The 14,453-nt window shown below is 60.1% G+C and overlaps 1 protein-coding gene across 1 annotated transcript; it reads left to right on the top strand.

The window, feature by feature from the left end:
* Positions 1 to 2: 2 nt before the first annotated feature.
* On the top strand, positions 3 to 3,034 carry VOLCADRAFT_79970 (uncharacterized protein). The gene is made up of 6 exons (XM_002948028.1): positions 3 to 358; positions 508 to 560; positions 903 to 1,121; positions 1,899 to 2,091; positions 2,320 to 2,519; positions 2,764 to 3,034. Exons 1-6 carry the CDS (start codon positions 256 to 258, stop codon positions 2,944 to 2,946), a joined length of 951 nt encoding a protein of 316 aa, XP_002948074.1. The 5' UTR covers positions 3 to 255; the 3' UTR covers positions 2,947 to 3,034.
* The last annotated feature ends 11,419 nt before the right edge of the window (positions 3,035 to 14,453 follow it).

Genomic DNA, 14,453 nt, shown 5'->3' with positions numbered 1-14,453 from the left:
ATGTTATAAACAAAAGGTAGCGGTTGATGTTGATGCTCAAGAACAGCACCTTCTCCACTGCTTGGCCTTTTTGCTAACCGTTCGCACCTTTGAACCTTCACCTTCATCAGCTCAATTTTAGACACAACGCACATTATTATGATGTATTAAAAGTTTTAGCTATATGTAGGACGACCCGACCGTGCTGAGCATGTTGCAACAGGCTCTTGGGTTAAGACGGCCTAACGGCCCACGCCCGTGATTAGTAACCTCCGAATGCGAACAATGGCTCAATCTGGTGATTTCCCAGAGTATGGCGTCGCGGAGCTCTATGCCGCGACGGGCGGCTTCCACAAGCTGTGCCTTATCGGCGAAGGCGGTAAGAGGACCCAGAAGCCTCTTAGGTGCACTTCCCTGTCACATCATTCCCCCATCACAACTTCCCCTTCCTAGCTCCGCTGATCACACCACACCCTCTGTGGTGACGTCCGGGCCATGTCACATTAATCACGCCACGTACTCGCGCAGGGTTTGGCAAGGTATATCGGGCCATGATCAACTACACTCCGGTGGCAATAAAGGTATGCGTGGAAAGTTTGTATATGTGTCTGTGTGTGCGGTGGATGAAGTTAAGGACACGTTACAGTCATGAATCTGGTATCATACTGGCAGTAGTGCTGCTACTGCTGCTGCTACTGCTGCTACTACCCGCATATCGAATCCATTAAGGATCACATGATGATGATGAGTAACAACATCACACAGTCCCCTCCGTGAAAGGGGCCTAATTTTCCTCATATGGAAATGGCTTATGCGTTATGTCGACTGGGGTACTTTTGTGCTGATTACTATTTGGCTTTTCCCCATTGCCCCATTGCAGCATTCTTCCCTCCTCCCCCTCCTCCCCCCCTCCTGCTGATCAGGTGTTGGACCCGCAGGGGCTCCAGGGCATTGCCGAGTACAAGAACGAGATCCAGTTGGCCCGCAGCATCCACCACCCGCACATTGTACGACTGCTAGGTTTCACAGGCGCAGTGGAGGCCGCGGCTGGGGGGGGAGGGGGAGGGAGTGACGGCGGCACGCAGTGTTTGGTGTACGAGCTGCTCACGAATGGGAATTTGGAGGACCGACTGCTCAGAAGGGTGAGTGAGTGGCGGGGAGGTGTGGGTGGGTGGGACGTTTGGAGGAGGTTGTTGGCGGTGGCGGTGGTAGGGGCGGTGGTGGTGGTGGTGGTTATCCAAGGAAGGTTCGTGTTCAAGGGGCGAAGTTTGTATGTGTGTGCGTGTATGTATGTGCATAAGCTGTTGCCACGTCGTGTGTGTGTGTGCGCGGGGGTGGTGATTGCGTCGGCCTGACGAACCTGCAAGCTGCCTGCCAAATGTGAGAAGATGCCTTTGCGTGTGCTGTGTAGTGTAGTAAGCCGGGGCAATACACGGTGGGTTACCCGCGGAGCTATCTGTCCTCCGCACCATCCTCCTCCCCCCCGGGGGTTAGTGGGGGTCCTCAGGGGGGGGAGGGTAGGGTAGGGTAAGGAGGAGGGAGGACGGAGGGAGATGTAAACTGCAACAATTTGGCTCTTCCCTCCTCCCTCCCTCCTCCCTCCTCCCTCCCGGCGAAGACTCTTCCTCCACAGCTCGCGACTGGTTAGTTACCTACTTGTGGCGCATCAGAGTCGATATCCTCCTTGGCATCAGCTTCATTTGTTCACGTGGTTCATCTATTGCCTCCTCCCCCCTCCCCCCTCCCCCCGACCAACACGGGGCGCCGCCTTGCTGATGCATCACCTCCCCCCTCCCCCCTTGCCCCCACACCATTACACCACACAAGCCACCCACGCACTTCCCAAGACCCTTACCTCTCCCCCTCCCTCCCTCCTCCCTTGACAATCCCGTACGGCCCTGTACGGCCCGTACACTCAGACGGCCCCAACGCCGGCGCTGCTTTGGCCCGTGCGTGTCCGTATCGCCGCCCAGATATCCGACGCTCTTGCCTACCTCCACAGCCTGGGCATCATCCACCGCGACATCAAGCCAGCCAACATGTTCCTGGACGCCAACATGGACGCCAAGTTGGGGGACATCGGGCTGGCGGCGTTGGACGGCTGGCGGGCTGGTAGGGTGGGGGCGCGGGGCAGTGGGGGGGTGGGGGAGGAAGGATAAGGCTAGGAAAAGGTTATGTTAGGCAACGTAGTGGGGCCAGGATGTGTGCGCGTGTTTAAATGTGGAGGGCATCACTCGTGACCGGTTGGGGGTGTATAGCTCCTAGCTCCCAAGCCTCCGCCAAATCACCCAAACCGAACCCACACGCGCACACACACTCCCGCCATCACACACACCCCAGGCGCCAGTCGCGCTCGTGACGACAGCGCTGTGGGGACCTGGGCGTATCTGGCCCCGGAGTACAAGACTGCGGGAGTGATCAGCCCCGCCACGGACACCTGGGCCATGGGTTTGTGCCTGCTGCAGCTGGTGCTGGGGAAAGACCCACGGGACATTGTACGGCAGGTGCAGGACGTCCTTGACAAGTGCACTTTGCCGGAGGTGAGGGCTGCGGACGGGTCGGGGTGGGGAAAAGAAAGGGCGGGAGATGACGACTCCCACCTCCTCCTCCTCCTATTAACTGCGTGGGAGATGGCGGCTAGGGCGAGAGAGAAAGAGAGAGATAGGTTGGGTGCGTCGTACTCGGGGGAAGGAAAGCAATGCGTTTAAGGACATGGGTGCTCTGACCTGCCCCACGTCGCCTCGTTGGAGGATTACATCTAACGGTCTGACGGCTGCGGTGCAGGTCGTGGACTCGACTGCTGGTTCCTGGGATATGAAGGTGGCGGAGCGCTTGGTAAAGCTGGGCCTTTGGTGTTGCATGCATGACGCCCGGCAGAGGCCTGCTGTGTCGGCAGTGGCTCAGGAGCTGGTGCGCATGGTGGTGGCCTTGCAAAAACAGGGTTTGTTAGAGCCGACGGCTACATAAGGCCCTGGCCGTCTTTGTAGGAGCAGCAGGTCGTTTAGGCTTATGTGGCCGCACGCGTTTGATTATCGACTGTAAATTTACTTTCTAGTTTCCTGATGGGAAGCGCGGCGAGCATGCATTTGCTTGAACTTTGCACACCTGTCTGAAGGACGATCAAATCGAGTGCGCTTGTAAGCTTAACGACAGTTGTATTGTTAGATACAAATACTCATATGTTGTTGAAGGTGAAGCACGCAAAAGTAGCTGGCTTGCATATGTATTGTGCCCGTAACTTGTGCCGTTGATTAACAAAGCCAGGACCCAAGAGCGCCAAAGTTCGCCATATTCAGCATACTTGAAATGTGACGAGGAACATAGCATAGGTATAGCTTTGAGTTTTTGTAGGTTGTCCGGGGGTGCAACTGACCCAGTGCACAAAAAAGTCCCCCGGGTCCCTCCTTCGGCGTAGGCACCAAAACGTTTGGAGACACATCGTTCGTTCTCAGGAACGCACCAGATATAAGGGTTGCTAGTGGACAGGGCTCTTGAACGCTGGGGACTTCGGTGCTAAGCACATTACCTGTTTTCGTCCCGGACCCAGCCCAAAACGTTTCCGAGACGGCCTTGGAAGTCCGTCAGCATCTGGAGCCAGATGGACATCTTACTGTCTGCGGTGGAGGTGGTGCGCAGGGATCCTGAGGACCTGGAGGGATGCGAGACGCTAATTGTTGCGAATTACCAGCGCAACAATTGGCTTAAGGTTGGCGCAGCTTTGCTCGTGATACATGACACGGCTCTATTTAAGAAGTCGGGCGCGGACTCGTTCTCGAACTACATTTCTACTAAGGCGGACTTCGGCTTTGGTCCTCGACAAGCTTTGCGCCTCCTTGCGGCTACCAAACTTGCCAAGATCTTTCCTCCGACTATAGCACTTCCAACCAGCGAGCGCCAGGCACGTGAAGCGAGGGCCAGCGGGGTCCCTTGCTTGGGGCGTGGCCCATGGGCGCGTTCACTCCAACAACACTCAGAGAACGCCCTGCTGCATGCATCTGGTTCAGGCGATGTGTAAAATTTATATAGGTTGCTTTGCAGCACGACACCTATGCCCTGTCACGGAACCGCCTGCATGTGTGTATCGCCCTCTCGCTGACGGCGCAGACTAGCGGTATGGAACACGCTAACGCTCTGCTCATGGCGACCTGTCACGAAGGCGGTTTCAATTCCGTTTTCATCTTTCCTACAGCTCTCCCATCTCTCCGCTCCTCCCGCGCTCATCCTGCTGACTAAGCCCAGCGATTTGCCGCAGCTGCGTGAAGCACGATTCGCGTTCCCCTTCCTTTTCCTTCGTCAACCTCACAGGTCCGCGCGCTTGTGGGCTTGGAGCCGCAGAAAGCAATCAAAACCTGGGTCAAAGCCAACCTCATTAGCCAGGAGACGGGAGTGCCGTTGACCCACCGACTGGTCGAGTCAGTACTCTCCAAGGACATACCCGAATCTTACCGTGCCGCCTGCGCCGACTGGCGCGACTACGTCAGCCCAGACTCGGAGTTCTATCGGACGCCGTACCATATCGTTGCGGGAGTCAAGCGCCTGTTCGGGGGCGTTATTGATCTGGACCCCTGCAGCGACGAGCTGGCGCAGGTGGGTGGCTGGTTGGATGGCTGGCTGGGTGAAGAGATAGGCCTGAATGTTTGGCTGGATGGCTTCCTGGCTGGCCGGTCGGCTTGTTGGGCGGGCGGGCGGATGGATGGATGGATGGATGGATGGATGGATGGATGACCAGCTGATCGGGCGTCCAGATGGCTAGGTGGGTAGGCTCTAGGAAGTGCGGTCGGCACGCAGCTCCACAACCCAGCAGCCGCATTGCCCCTCGCGCGATTACGATTTGGGTCGCCCGGAACCGGACTTGTAAACCGGCGGGTGGAAATTTTTGCGGTTGGCGATCTGGGTTAACCTCTTGGGGTTTCAACAAAGCAGAAGAAGGAATTTGGTTCATATGTAAAGTGTTCGCATGTTATGCGGGATCCACATACGCAAAGCTCTGGCCAAGGAGAACTGCGGACCGCAGGTTCCTTAACCCTGTGTTCCCTACTCGCACCTCTGCAGCCGTCCTCGCTCCCTTCCCCTCGGCCCCCTCCGGAGCTTTCCCCCCGGGGTTTACCCCATCCACACTGCCGTTCGCATTGTACTCTCAGTCGCCGCGCAAACCGCATCTTCTACCCTTCCGCCTTGCATCGCAGGTTGGCGTTCAGTCCAATCGCTTTTACAGCGCAGAGGACGACGGGCTGCAGCCGGGTAACCCCTGGGCGGGCAGGGTGTACGTATTTCCGCCGGTGGGCATGCACGGCAATAACATGCTGCAGGTGTGTGTGGGAGTAGGTTGTGGTAGTGGTGGCGTGGCCGCGGGACTGTCCGACCGCGGTTGGGAACACAGGAAGGCCGGGAAGGGAGTAAAGGAAGGGGCGGGAAAGAGGTGTACCCTGGGTGAATGAGGCGGCGGCGGCGGCGGCGGCCGCCTCAGCCGCCGCTTGTACCTCTTTGTGTGTTAGGGCATAAGAGGTCTTATGAGGGGGAGTTGCTTTGTAGGTAGGGCTGCCTTGCGATGGGGGCTTTCAGTTCAGGGTTTTTAAGCCCAGTGCTCTCTCAAAAGGGGATTTGGGACATTCGAAGCTGCCGTGCTCAACACAGCCCGGCCGGTCGTCGCACTCAGACTGGTCCGTCTTCCTGATCGACGGCGTGTTTACGACTCGCTTGAATCTCAGCCATGCTTCCACCCTCCCCCCCTTGGTTTGGGGTGCGGTGAAACCTGTACAGGGCCTGTTCCTCGACCGAGCCATCAACGAGTTCAAGGCTGGGCGGGTGGTGGAGGTGGTGCTCCTGCTCAAGGTAGCGATCGGCCAGAAGTGGTTCGCTAAGGTCTTTGACTACCCGCATTGCTTCCTGGCGGGAAAGCCGCTGAAGCCGCAGCCGCTACCGCCGCCGGGATGGGGCGTGCCCGACCCCAACTCGCCAGCGGCGGCGCTGATGGCGGCCACCACGGCCCTGCTGAGCGTCGCTCCCAGTAACTGCGCAGGCGGGGATGGCGAAGGTGGCGGAGGGGAAAGAGGCGGAAGAGGCGGTGGAGGTGGAGGCGGACGCGGTGGACGGCGGAAGAGCAACGACGACGACGACGATGATGATGATGCGCGCGCGCCCGCCCCGTCGGGCAGTAGGAAAAGAGAGGCGCCGGCGCCGCCACCAGCGGAGGCGACGCGAACGACACGGCCGCGGCGTTCCAAGGCTGCAGCGGCAGTGGCGGCAGCGGCGGCGGCCGCTGCCGCCGCAGAGGATGAGGAACTGGAAGTTGAGGTGCCACCGCCTAACCCAACGCCAAAACCCACTGCCGCGGAGCGCGTAGCGGCCAGGGCGGCCAGGGCGGCGGCGGCGGCAGCAGCCAAGCAGCGGCGGCAGGAGCAGAAACTTAAAGAGCAGCAGGACCGGGAGCGGGAGCGGGAAGAACAGCAGCAAGAACAGCTTCGACAGGAGCAGGAACAGCAGCAGCAACTTCTAGTGCAGCAACAGCAGCAGCAGCAGCAGCAGGGGGCAGCGGCTGCCGCTGCCGCCGCTGCTGCCGCCTCCGGGGGGGACCCTCTGGCCGCAGCGGCAGCCGCCATGGGGCTCGGACACATTGCGCTCAAGACAGAGCCGGGTCAGGTCCTGGCCATGATGGGACCCCACGGCACCGTCGCTATGCCCGGCCACCTCGACCCCACCACTGCGGCACAGCTGGCAGCGGCGGGCATACCGGATTTTGCAGCCATGGCGCAGCAGCAGGTGGCGATGTTCGGCGGTGCCGGGGGCGTGGGCGGCTCGGTGGGCTCGGTAATGTGCCACCCAGGCGGGGATGTCATGGCTGGTATGGGCCCGCTGGGGCACACCGTTCCAATGCAGATGCAGGTGGGGATGGGAGTCGGCCATCCCATGAACTTGGGCTTGCCTGGCTTGAGCCTGGCGCCAGGACAGCCACTGACTCTTCCTGCGGCCATCCAGATGGGCATGGGGATGGGGATACAACACATGGGCATGATGTCGCAGCCGGGTGCGGGCATGGCTGGCCTGCCGCCAGGCATGGGCCTGATGATGCCGGCCATGGGGCTGCCAGGTCAGTTGGGTCCGCAGAGCCCCTACCAGGCACTCGGCTTCCCGGGCGCTCAGTCACTGGGTATGTTACCGCCGGGCATGGGCCTACCAGGGCATATGTCTTCTCTGGACCCGCAGCAACAAGCTGCCGCCGCCGCCGCCGCCGCCGCCGCGGTTGCTGCTGCTGCCTCTACCCAGCAACAGCAGCCGCAGCACCATGACGCACATCAACCGCAACACCAGCACACACTCGATGCACAGCAGCAGCAGCAGCAACAGCAGCTCCTGTTCGCAGCAGCTCAACATCAGGGTGCCGATTCATTAGGTGCAGTATCCCTCTTGGACACGTCATCGCTGACGGGCGTGGCACCCCTGGACCTGGGCATGTCGGAGGCGCTGAGCTTGGCGGCAGCGCAGCTGGCTGCTCTGGCGGAGGGCGCTGGGGTCCTGGCGCCGCCGGGGTGTCAGATCAGTGACGCGGCAGCGGCGGCGGCGGCGGACGCAGCGCAGGCTCCGCTAGCCCCTGACGTGTCCGCTGCAGGTGCAATGCAGGGGATCACAGGTCCATCCGGGATGGATGCGGTGGTCGCCATGGGAGTGGACCCCGCCGTGGCGCCGCTACTGCAGGCGCAGCAGCAAGCGCTTATGCAGCAGCAGCAGCAACAGCAGCAGCAGCAGCAGCAACAACAACAGCAGGAAGCGCAGCAGCGAGCTCTGATGGAGCAGCAGGAACATCATCATCACCAGCATCATCACCAGCAGCAGCAGCAGCAGCAACAACAGCAGCTGGCGCAACAGCAACTGCACATGCAGCAACAACAGCAGATGCAGATGCAGCAGCAGTTGCAGCAACAGCAGCAGCAGCTAGCGGCCTTGGAACAGCGAGTAGCTCTGGATCATGCGGTGCAGCAAGCAGCGGCTCTGCAGCAGGCCGCAGCACAGCAGCAGATCGCCTTAGAGCAAGCGGTGGCGGCGGCAGCGGCACAGCAGCAGCAGCAGCAACAGCAAGCGGCCATGATGATGGACGCCATGATGCAGGGGGCCACCATGGTTGGGCTTTCACTTCCTGAATCAATGGACCCCTCACCCGCTGGGATGGCGGCCCAGGCCGCAGCTGCGCCGGGTGCGAGTGACGCGGATACCAACGTTGGCGATCTTACAGCGACGGCGGCAGCTTCGACGCAGTTTCTGGACACAGCTGCAATGCCAGCGCCGCCAGCGGCGTCCCTGGGACCAGCTGCTGGACTGAACCCAATCCAGCTTCCTCTAATAGAACAGGATCCCCTAGGTTTGCTAGGACAAGTAGTACCTACGACAGGCCAGCCGGCGGAGGCGGAGATGGAGGCAGCGCTGGGGGCACCCACGCAGGCGGCTGCGCTTGGCCCTGCAGTTGCTGCAGCACCTTCGGAGGCGACCCTGATTAAGGAAGTCCTCAAGCAGGAGGACGCCGTGGGCCCGAGTGGTGTACCAGTGGTGGGAGCGATGGTGGCGGATGCGGCGGCTGAAGTGGCAGGGGCTGGTGCTGTTGTTGTGGCAGCAGACGCGGCGACGGAAGCCGGAGGGGCAGCGTCTCCGCCGGCGGCGGCGGCGGCGGCGGCGGCGGCAGCGCAGCTCTCTGGCTCCCCCATGGACACGACACCGGTGGCCGCAGCTGTACAGAGGGCCAAGCAAGAGGAGAAGGACGATGCAGATGCGGCGGCGGCGGTGGGTGGGAGCACAAGGGGGCCGCCTAGCAACGGCGGCGGAGCCGCCGGGATGTCAGGTGGCGGGGGCCGCCCTCGGGCGGGCAGCTCGACCCTGCCGGCGCGCGAGCCGCGACCCGCAAACAGGGGCAGCCCCCCCACGGACCCCAGGGAGGTGTACAACCCCCGGGGCAGCGTGCTGGTGTACATCGGCAAGAACTACAAGCTGTTTTGTCAGATCTTCTCAGAGATGGGTCACATTCCGGGTTGCAATGCTTGGGCGAAATAGGGAGGAGGCTTGATGGAACCAGGGGGCCTGCGGCCGGTGCTGTCGCCTGCGCCGCCTCGTGCTTCCGGTTGCGTGACTGTGCCGACGGGCGTGTGGTGTGGGGCAGGGCGGCGGGGGCCCCAGGGCCGATTGGCATATCAAGGGCGGTGTTGCAGTGCTGGGCTTCTTGGTAAGGCGCCGCCCGGTGGCTCCTCGACGGTCCCGCCAGCCGGCCGCAGCGCGTTAGGCATCCGTCGCTGTCGTCGAAGGATGCAACACCATGCGGGCCTGCCACACCATCGCCGAGAGTGTGCTGCCTACTGCAGTCGCCACCTTAACCCGCGGTTGAGGGTTGAGAGGAGTAGCTTTTTTCTTTGGGGGGAAGGGTTTTACGCTCGCCTCTTGGCTCTTGGCGGTTGGCGATTGGCGCTGCCCTGTATGGCAGGCGAAAGCTGTACACGACTTTGTTGCAACAAACAAAAGGTCCAGAAGTACTTCCAGCGGTATTTCCAGCAGTACTACAAGGTCATGGCACCTTACAGACGGCAAGAAAGTAGGATGCGGGAGTTGAAGGAAAGAAGGGTTAAGTAGGTAAGCAGCAGGGCTCAAGAAGCCTCCCAGGGGGGGAGAACAAGAAGCAGCGTGCGACGGCTTGAACTCTGCATTTCAAAACGGTTTGCAAGGCTGCGATTCGACTTTCGAATTTTAAGTTACTGTATGGCTATATTACGGCGTTGCATGGTGGTTTTGCTTTAACGATCTGAGCGGCAGGCAAAGAACTGACGAGGATGGTGTGCGTGTGTGTATGTGTATGCCTATGTGGTGCGTGTTTGGGGTGAAGTCCCGGGTGCCGGGGATGCTGGCTGGGAGCCCCCTCCCTGTCGCAAACCTGCCTCAGCCGCAGGGGCCCCATCCCCCCCTGAGATTATGGGGCGGGCTGAAGCGAGGCGGTTCGTGGCGCGGCAGAGCGGCCCATCGGCCCATCGGCAGTTTTGATATCGCTGTCGCTCCCTCGGGGGGTTGGCCGGGAGAGGGTTTCGTCGAGAAGGCCACATCGTTCTGACGGGTGGTGTGAAGAACAACAACAACAACATTTTCCACAACAACAACAACAACAACAACAACAACAACTAGAGCACCAGCACCAGCACCAATATTCAGTGACAGCACTTATGAAAATAACAACCAGAGTCGCAGCGTGGTGGGGTGGCATCACCTGCAGAAACCGGCGGCGGGTAGCGGGATGGTGCCCGTGCTTGAGAGGTTGGGGGGGGGGGAGAAAGGCGAACCACGAACGAGTGAAGCTGATACCAAGGATAGACTGATGGGTTGGGGACGGGTTGAGAGGTGGTTGAGAAAGGGCTGTTTTGGGCTTGGGCTTAATTCAATGGGAGGGGGGCAGAATACCGCTCTGAATGAGCAGAGGATTGAGTGTGTGCCGCGCAGGCGGCTGGTGTCGTTGGGGCATGCGCTTGGGCATTGGTCCTCGGTACACGTGTAGGGGGGGGGGGTTGTTTGTTGGCTGCACACAAAAGGGCGGGACGGGAAAGAAAGGCGGTCATTGGAACGGTGGTAACATGGCGTGTCCATGGACAGGTAGTGCAGCCTCTATATGTGGGTCGCGCTGCGGCTGTGTGGGTCGCAAGCTTATCCGCGGCGGCGGCGATTGTGAAGCGCCGGCTATCACTGCTTGCTACTGCTGTCGCTGCTGATGCTAGAAACCTACTGTCTATGAGCGGCTGGGGGCTTCGACGTTTTATGTGGCAGATTTATCGCTGTGGAACGCTGTCCATGTTTCCATTATGTTATGTCTTATGCCTTTCTGTTTTTGTTTTTCCTAGCCAGGCCTGTCGGACTTGTGGTTAGTTGGTTGGTAGATTGGTTGGTTGCTTGCTTGGATGGACAGCCATTGGGGACGAGCAACAGCACAGGGAGGGGAGGCACTCGGAGAGGTGGCAGGTACGACACACTGGGTGCCCCCCGCCCCCAAGCAGGTCAAGACCTCGCGCATGCAGCTTTCTCTGCGCTTCCTCTCGCGCACGCTGCAGTCTCCCAACCTAGCCGAGAGCTGTTACTGTGCGCGCGCGTGTACGTGCGTGTGTGTATGTGTGTGTGTGTATGCCTCGTTGCGCGTACATCATGTCCTTGCCTTTCCGCTTTCACGGCATTGCTGGGGGGGAGATGGTGTTGGCGGTATTGATAAATATTGTCTGTGTGGTAATGGCACTAAGGACAGAGCGGGGCCTGATTGCTGTGCTCGCCTTGTTTGCGTGCAGTGGAACGTGGCCAGCCACGTTCCAATAAAGTATATGACGTGATTAGGGGACCTACCTGTTACAGAATTTATGTAAGTTTATGTATGTATGTATGTATGTATGTATGTATGTATGTATGTATGTATGTATGTATGTATGTATGTATGTATGTATGTATGTATGTATGTATGTATGTATGTATGTATGTATGACGTTGATTACACTGTGGGCTGAAAAGCCGGGGGCCCAGGGCCGAAGCACAGCGCGGGGGGCGGGTGCATACGGCTGGTTAGTCTCATGCACTCCGCCCCCGGGTCAGGCCGCACGGGAAACGACGGCCGGCACGCAACAGCGCTTGTTTGGCGCTCCAACTAGACGGGATCTATGCCCGTTGGTCTCCTAACATAAACGAAGTCGCAACTGGGGGGCTCTTCCTGCCGACCGAACGAACCGAGCATCTCAGAGAGCTCGCTACCAGGACTTGGGCGACCGGGAGCCCGACGAGTCTTCCCGGGCTGGGGAGGTCACCAAGCTCAAAAATCCTCACGCAAAAAAGAGCGCAAAGAGCTCACACCACAAGACGCCAAACAGCCTCCTGAGACTACTACCCTCCTCCGCCTCTCCCTCCCTGGGCTAGTCCAGGGGAGATAGCCCCCGTCGAGGGGGTAACACCGCACAAGTCCGCGCCCTTCCACAGCACTGGGTCTAAATTGAAAAGTACTCAAACGGGAAGACCCTGCGGCAACGCAGGGCGATCAAGCCTCCGGAAACCACAGGGGGGGAGGGTAGCCAGCTCGGCGCCCCCCCAATACCGCTCTACCAAGACGGCTGGTTCCCAAGATCCTATCTCACCTAGACGCCGCACCACGAAAAACCCGGTCTCGTACCCTGAAGAACCTAGTCCTGCACCACGCGCGCACCTTCGAGTACGGCCCCCCGAAGCACAGCGCGAGGGGCGGGTGCATACGGCTGGTTAGTCTCATGCACTCCGCCCCCGGGTCAGGCCGCACGGGAAATGACGGCCGGCACGCAACAGCGCTTGTTTGGCGCTCCAACTAGACGGGATCTATGCCCGTTGGTCTCCTAACATGTATGTATGTATGTATGTATGTATGTATGTATGTATGTATGTATGTATGTATGTATGTATGTATGTATGTATGTATGTATGTATGTATGTATGTATGTATGTATGTATGTATGTATGTATGTATGTATGTATGACGTTGATTACACTGTGGGCTGAAAAGCCGGGGGCCCAGGGCCGAAGCACAGCGCGGGGGGCGGGTGCATACGGCTGGTTAGTCTCATGCACTCCGCCCCCGGGTCAGGCCGCACGGGAAACGACGGCCGGCACGCAACAGCGCTTGTTTGGCGCTCCAACTAGACGGGATCTATGCCCGTTGGTCTCCTAACAATAAACGAAGTCGCAACTGGGGGGCTCTTCCTGCCGACCGAACGGACCGAGCATCTCAGAGAGCTCGCTACCAGGACCTGGGCGACCGGGAGCCCGACGAGTCATCCCGGGCTGGGTATGTATGTATGTATGTATGTATGTATGTATGTATGTATGTATGTATGTATGTATGACGTTGATTACACTGTGGGCTGAAAAGCCGGGGGCCCAGGGCCGAAGCACAGCGCGGGGGGCGGGTGCATACGGCTGGTTAGTCTCATGCACTCCGCCCCCGGGTCAGGCCGCACGGGAAACGACGGCCGGCACGCAACAGCGCTTGTTTGGCGCTCCAACTAGACGGGATCTATGCCCGTTGGTCTCCTAACATAAACGAAGTCGCAACTGGGGGGCTCTTCCTGCCGACCGAACGAACCGAGCATCTCAGAGAGCTCGCTACCAGGACTTGGGCGACCGGGAGCCCGACGAGTCTTCCCGGGCTGGGGAGGTCACCAAGCTCAAAAATCCTCACGCAAAAAAGAGCGCAAAGAGCTCACACCACAAGACGCCAAACAGCCTCCTGAGACTACTACCCTCCTCCGCCTCTCCCTCCCTGGGCTAGTCCAGGGGAGATAGCCCCCGTCGAGGGGGTAACACCGCACAAGTCCGCGCCCTTCCACAGCACTGGGTCTAAATTGAAAAGTACTCAAACGGGAAGACCCTGCGGCAACGCAGGGCGATCAAGCCTCCGNGAAACCACAGGGGGGGAGGGTAGCCAGCTCGGCGCCCCCCCAATACCGCTCTACCAAGAACGCTGGTTCCCAAGATCCTATCTCACCTAGACGCCGCACCACGAAAAACCCCGGTCTCGTACCCTGAAGAACTTAGTCTNGCACCACGCGCGCACCTTCGAGTACGGCCCCCCCTTCTGGGTGCCCACCTCCCCCTCATCCGCGCCCTCGCTACGGCCACCTGTTTCCACTCACCACTCCTCAACCCTACATCCTCTTGGTGTACTCTNTACCTCTTCCCCTCCCCCCCCGGCTCTCCCCGCCCTTTCCCCGGTCTCCCCCCCCTCCGCCGGTACGGCTCCCCCAGGCAAATAAACCCTCCCTCCCCCATGTCCCCTTGCGCGGCACCCCCCCAAGCCCCATCCCTGATCCCGCCCCCCTCGCAACCTATCCCCTCAACCTCCCTCTCGACCTCCCTACNCACCCCCACCACCTCAAAACCCCCCTCCGCGCCTCGACACCCTATCCCCTTATCCCCTAAACTCCAGCTCCCGCCGCGTCCGCTTGACCATTAGGTCGTGATGTCCACCGCCTCCGCGCAGCGCAGTGCTCCCCCGACGATTGACAGGATCGGGTGGTGGGGTCCCACTCCGTCCCAGCCCCGCCTTGGGACATTAAGCGCGGTGAAAGAGCGCAAGCGCGCCCAGAAGTCCACTACTGCCCGAGCGCGGGCGTATTCCAGGGGGGTTGCTGCTGCTGTTGCTGCTGCTGCTGCTGCTGCTGTTGCTGCTGCTGTTGCTGCTGCTGTTGCCGTCCCCGGTCCCGCGATGGGCCCCTGCGTTTGATCCTCGAGTACCGGCGCGTTCAGCGGCGGCCCCTCGTGCGGTCTCACTCCGTTGGCCAGGTGAAAGAAGTCCGTTATCCGCCGCTGTTGGGGCCCTTGCGCCTGGATCTGTTGCGCTTGCTCTGGCTGTTCTGTCGCGGGGTTAGCCGCCCTTTCCAGTCGCCTTCCGGCTGCTCGCAGACAACACCTGCCTACCTCCATGGCAGACAGGGCTGCCAGGGCGATCACATCCCAGG

This window comes from Volvox carteri, assembly GCF_000143455.1.
Source record: "Volvox carteri f. nagariensis unplaced genomic scaffold VOLCAscaffold_8, whole genome shotgun sequence".
Classification (NCBI taxonomy): domain Eukaryota; kingdom Viridiplantae; phylum Chlorophyta; class Chlorophyceae; order Chlamydomonadales; family Volvocaceae; genus Volvox; species Volvox carteri.
Note: the sequence above shows the minus strand (reverse complement) of the source record. Positions and strands in the feature narration are given on the sequence as shown.

Coding starts and splice junctions, on each gene's coding strand:
- VOLCADRAFT_79970 (XM_002948028.1), top strand. CDS start 256: ATGCGAACAATGGCTCAATCTGGTGATTTCCCAGAGTATGGCGTCGCG. Junction 359..507: donor GTGCCTTATCGGCGAAGGCG/GTAAGAGGACCC, acceptor GTACTCGCGCAG/GGTTTGGCAAGGTATATCGG. Junction 561..902: donor ACACTCCGGTGGCAATAAAG/GTATGCGTGGAA, acceptor CCTGCTGATCAG/GTGTTGGACCCGCAGGGGCT.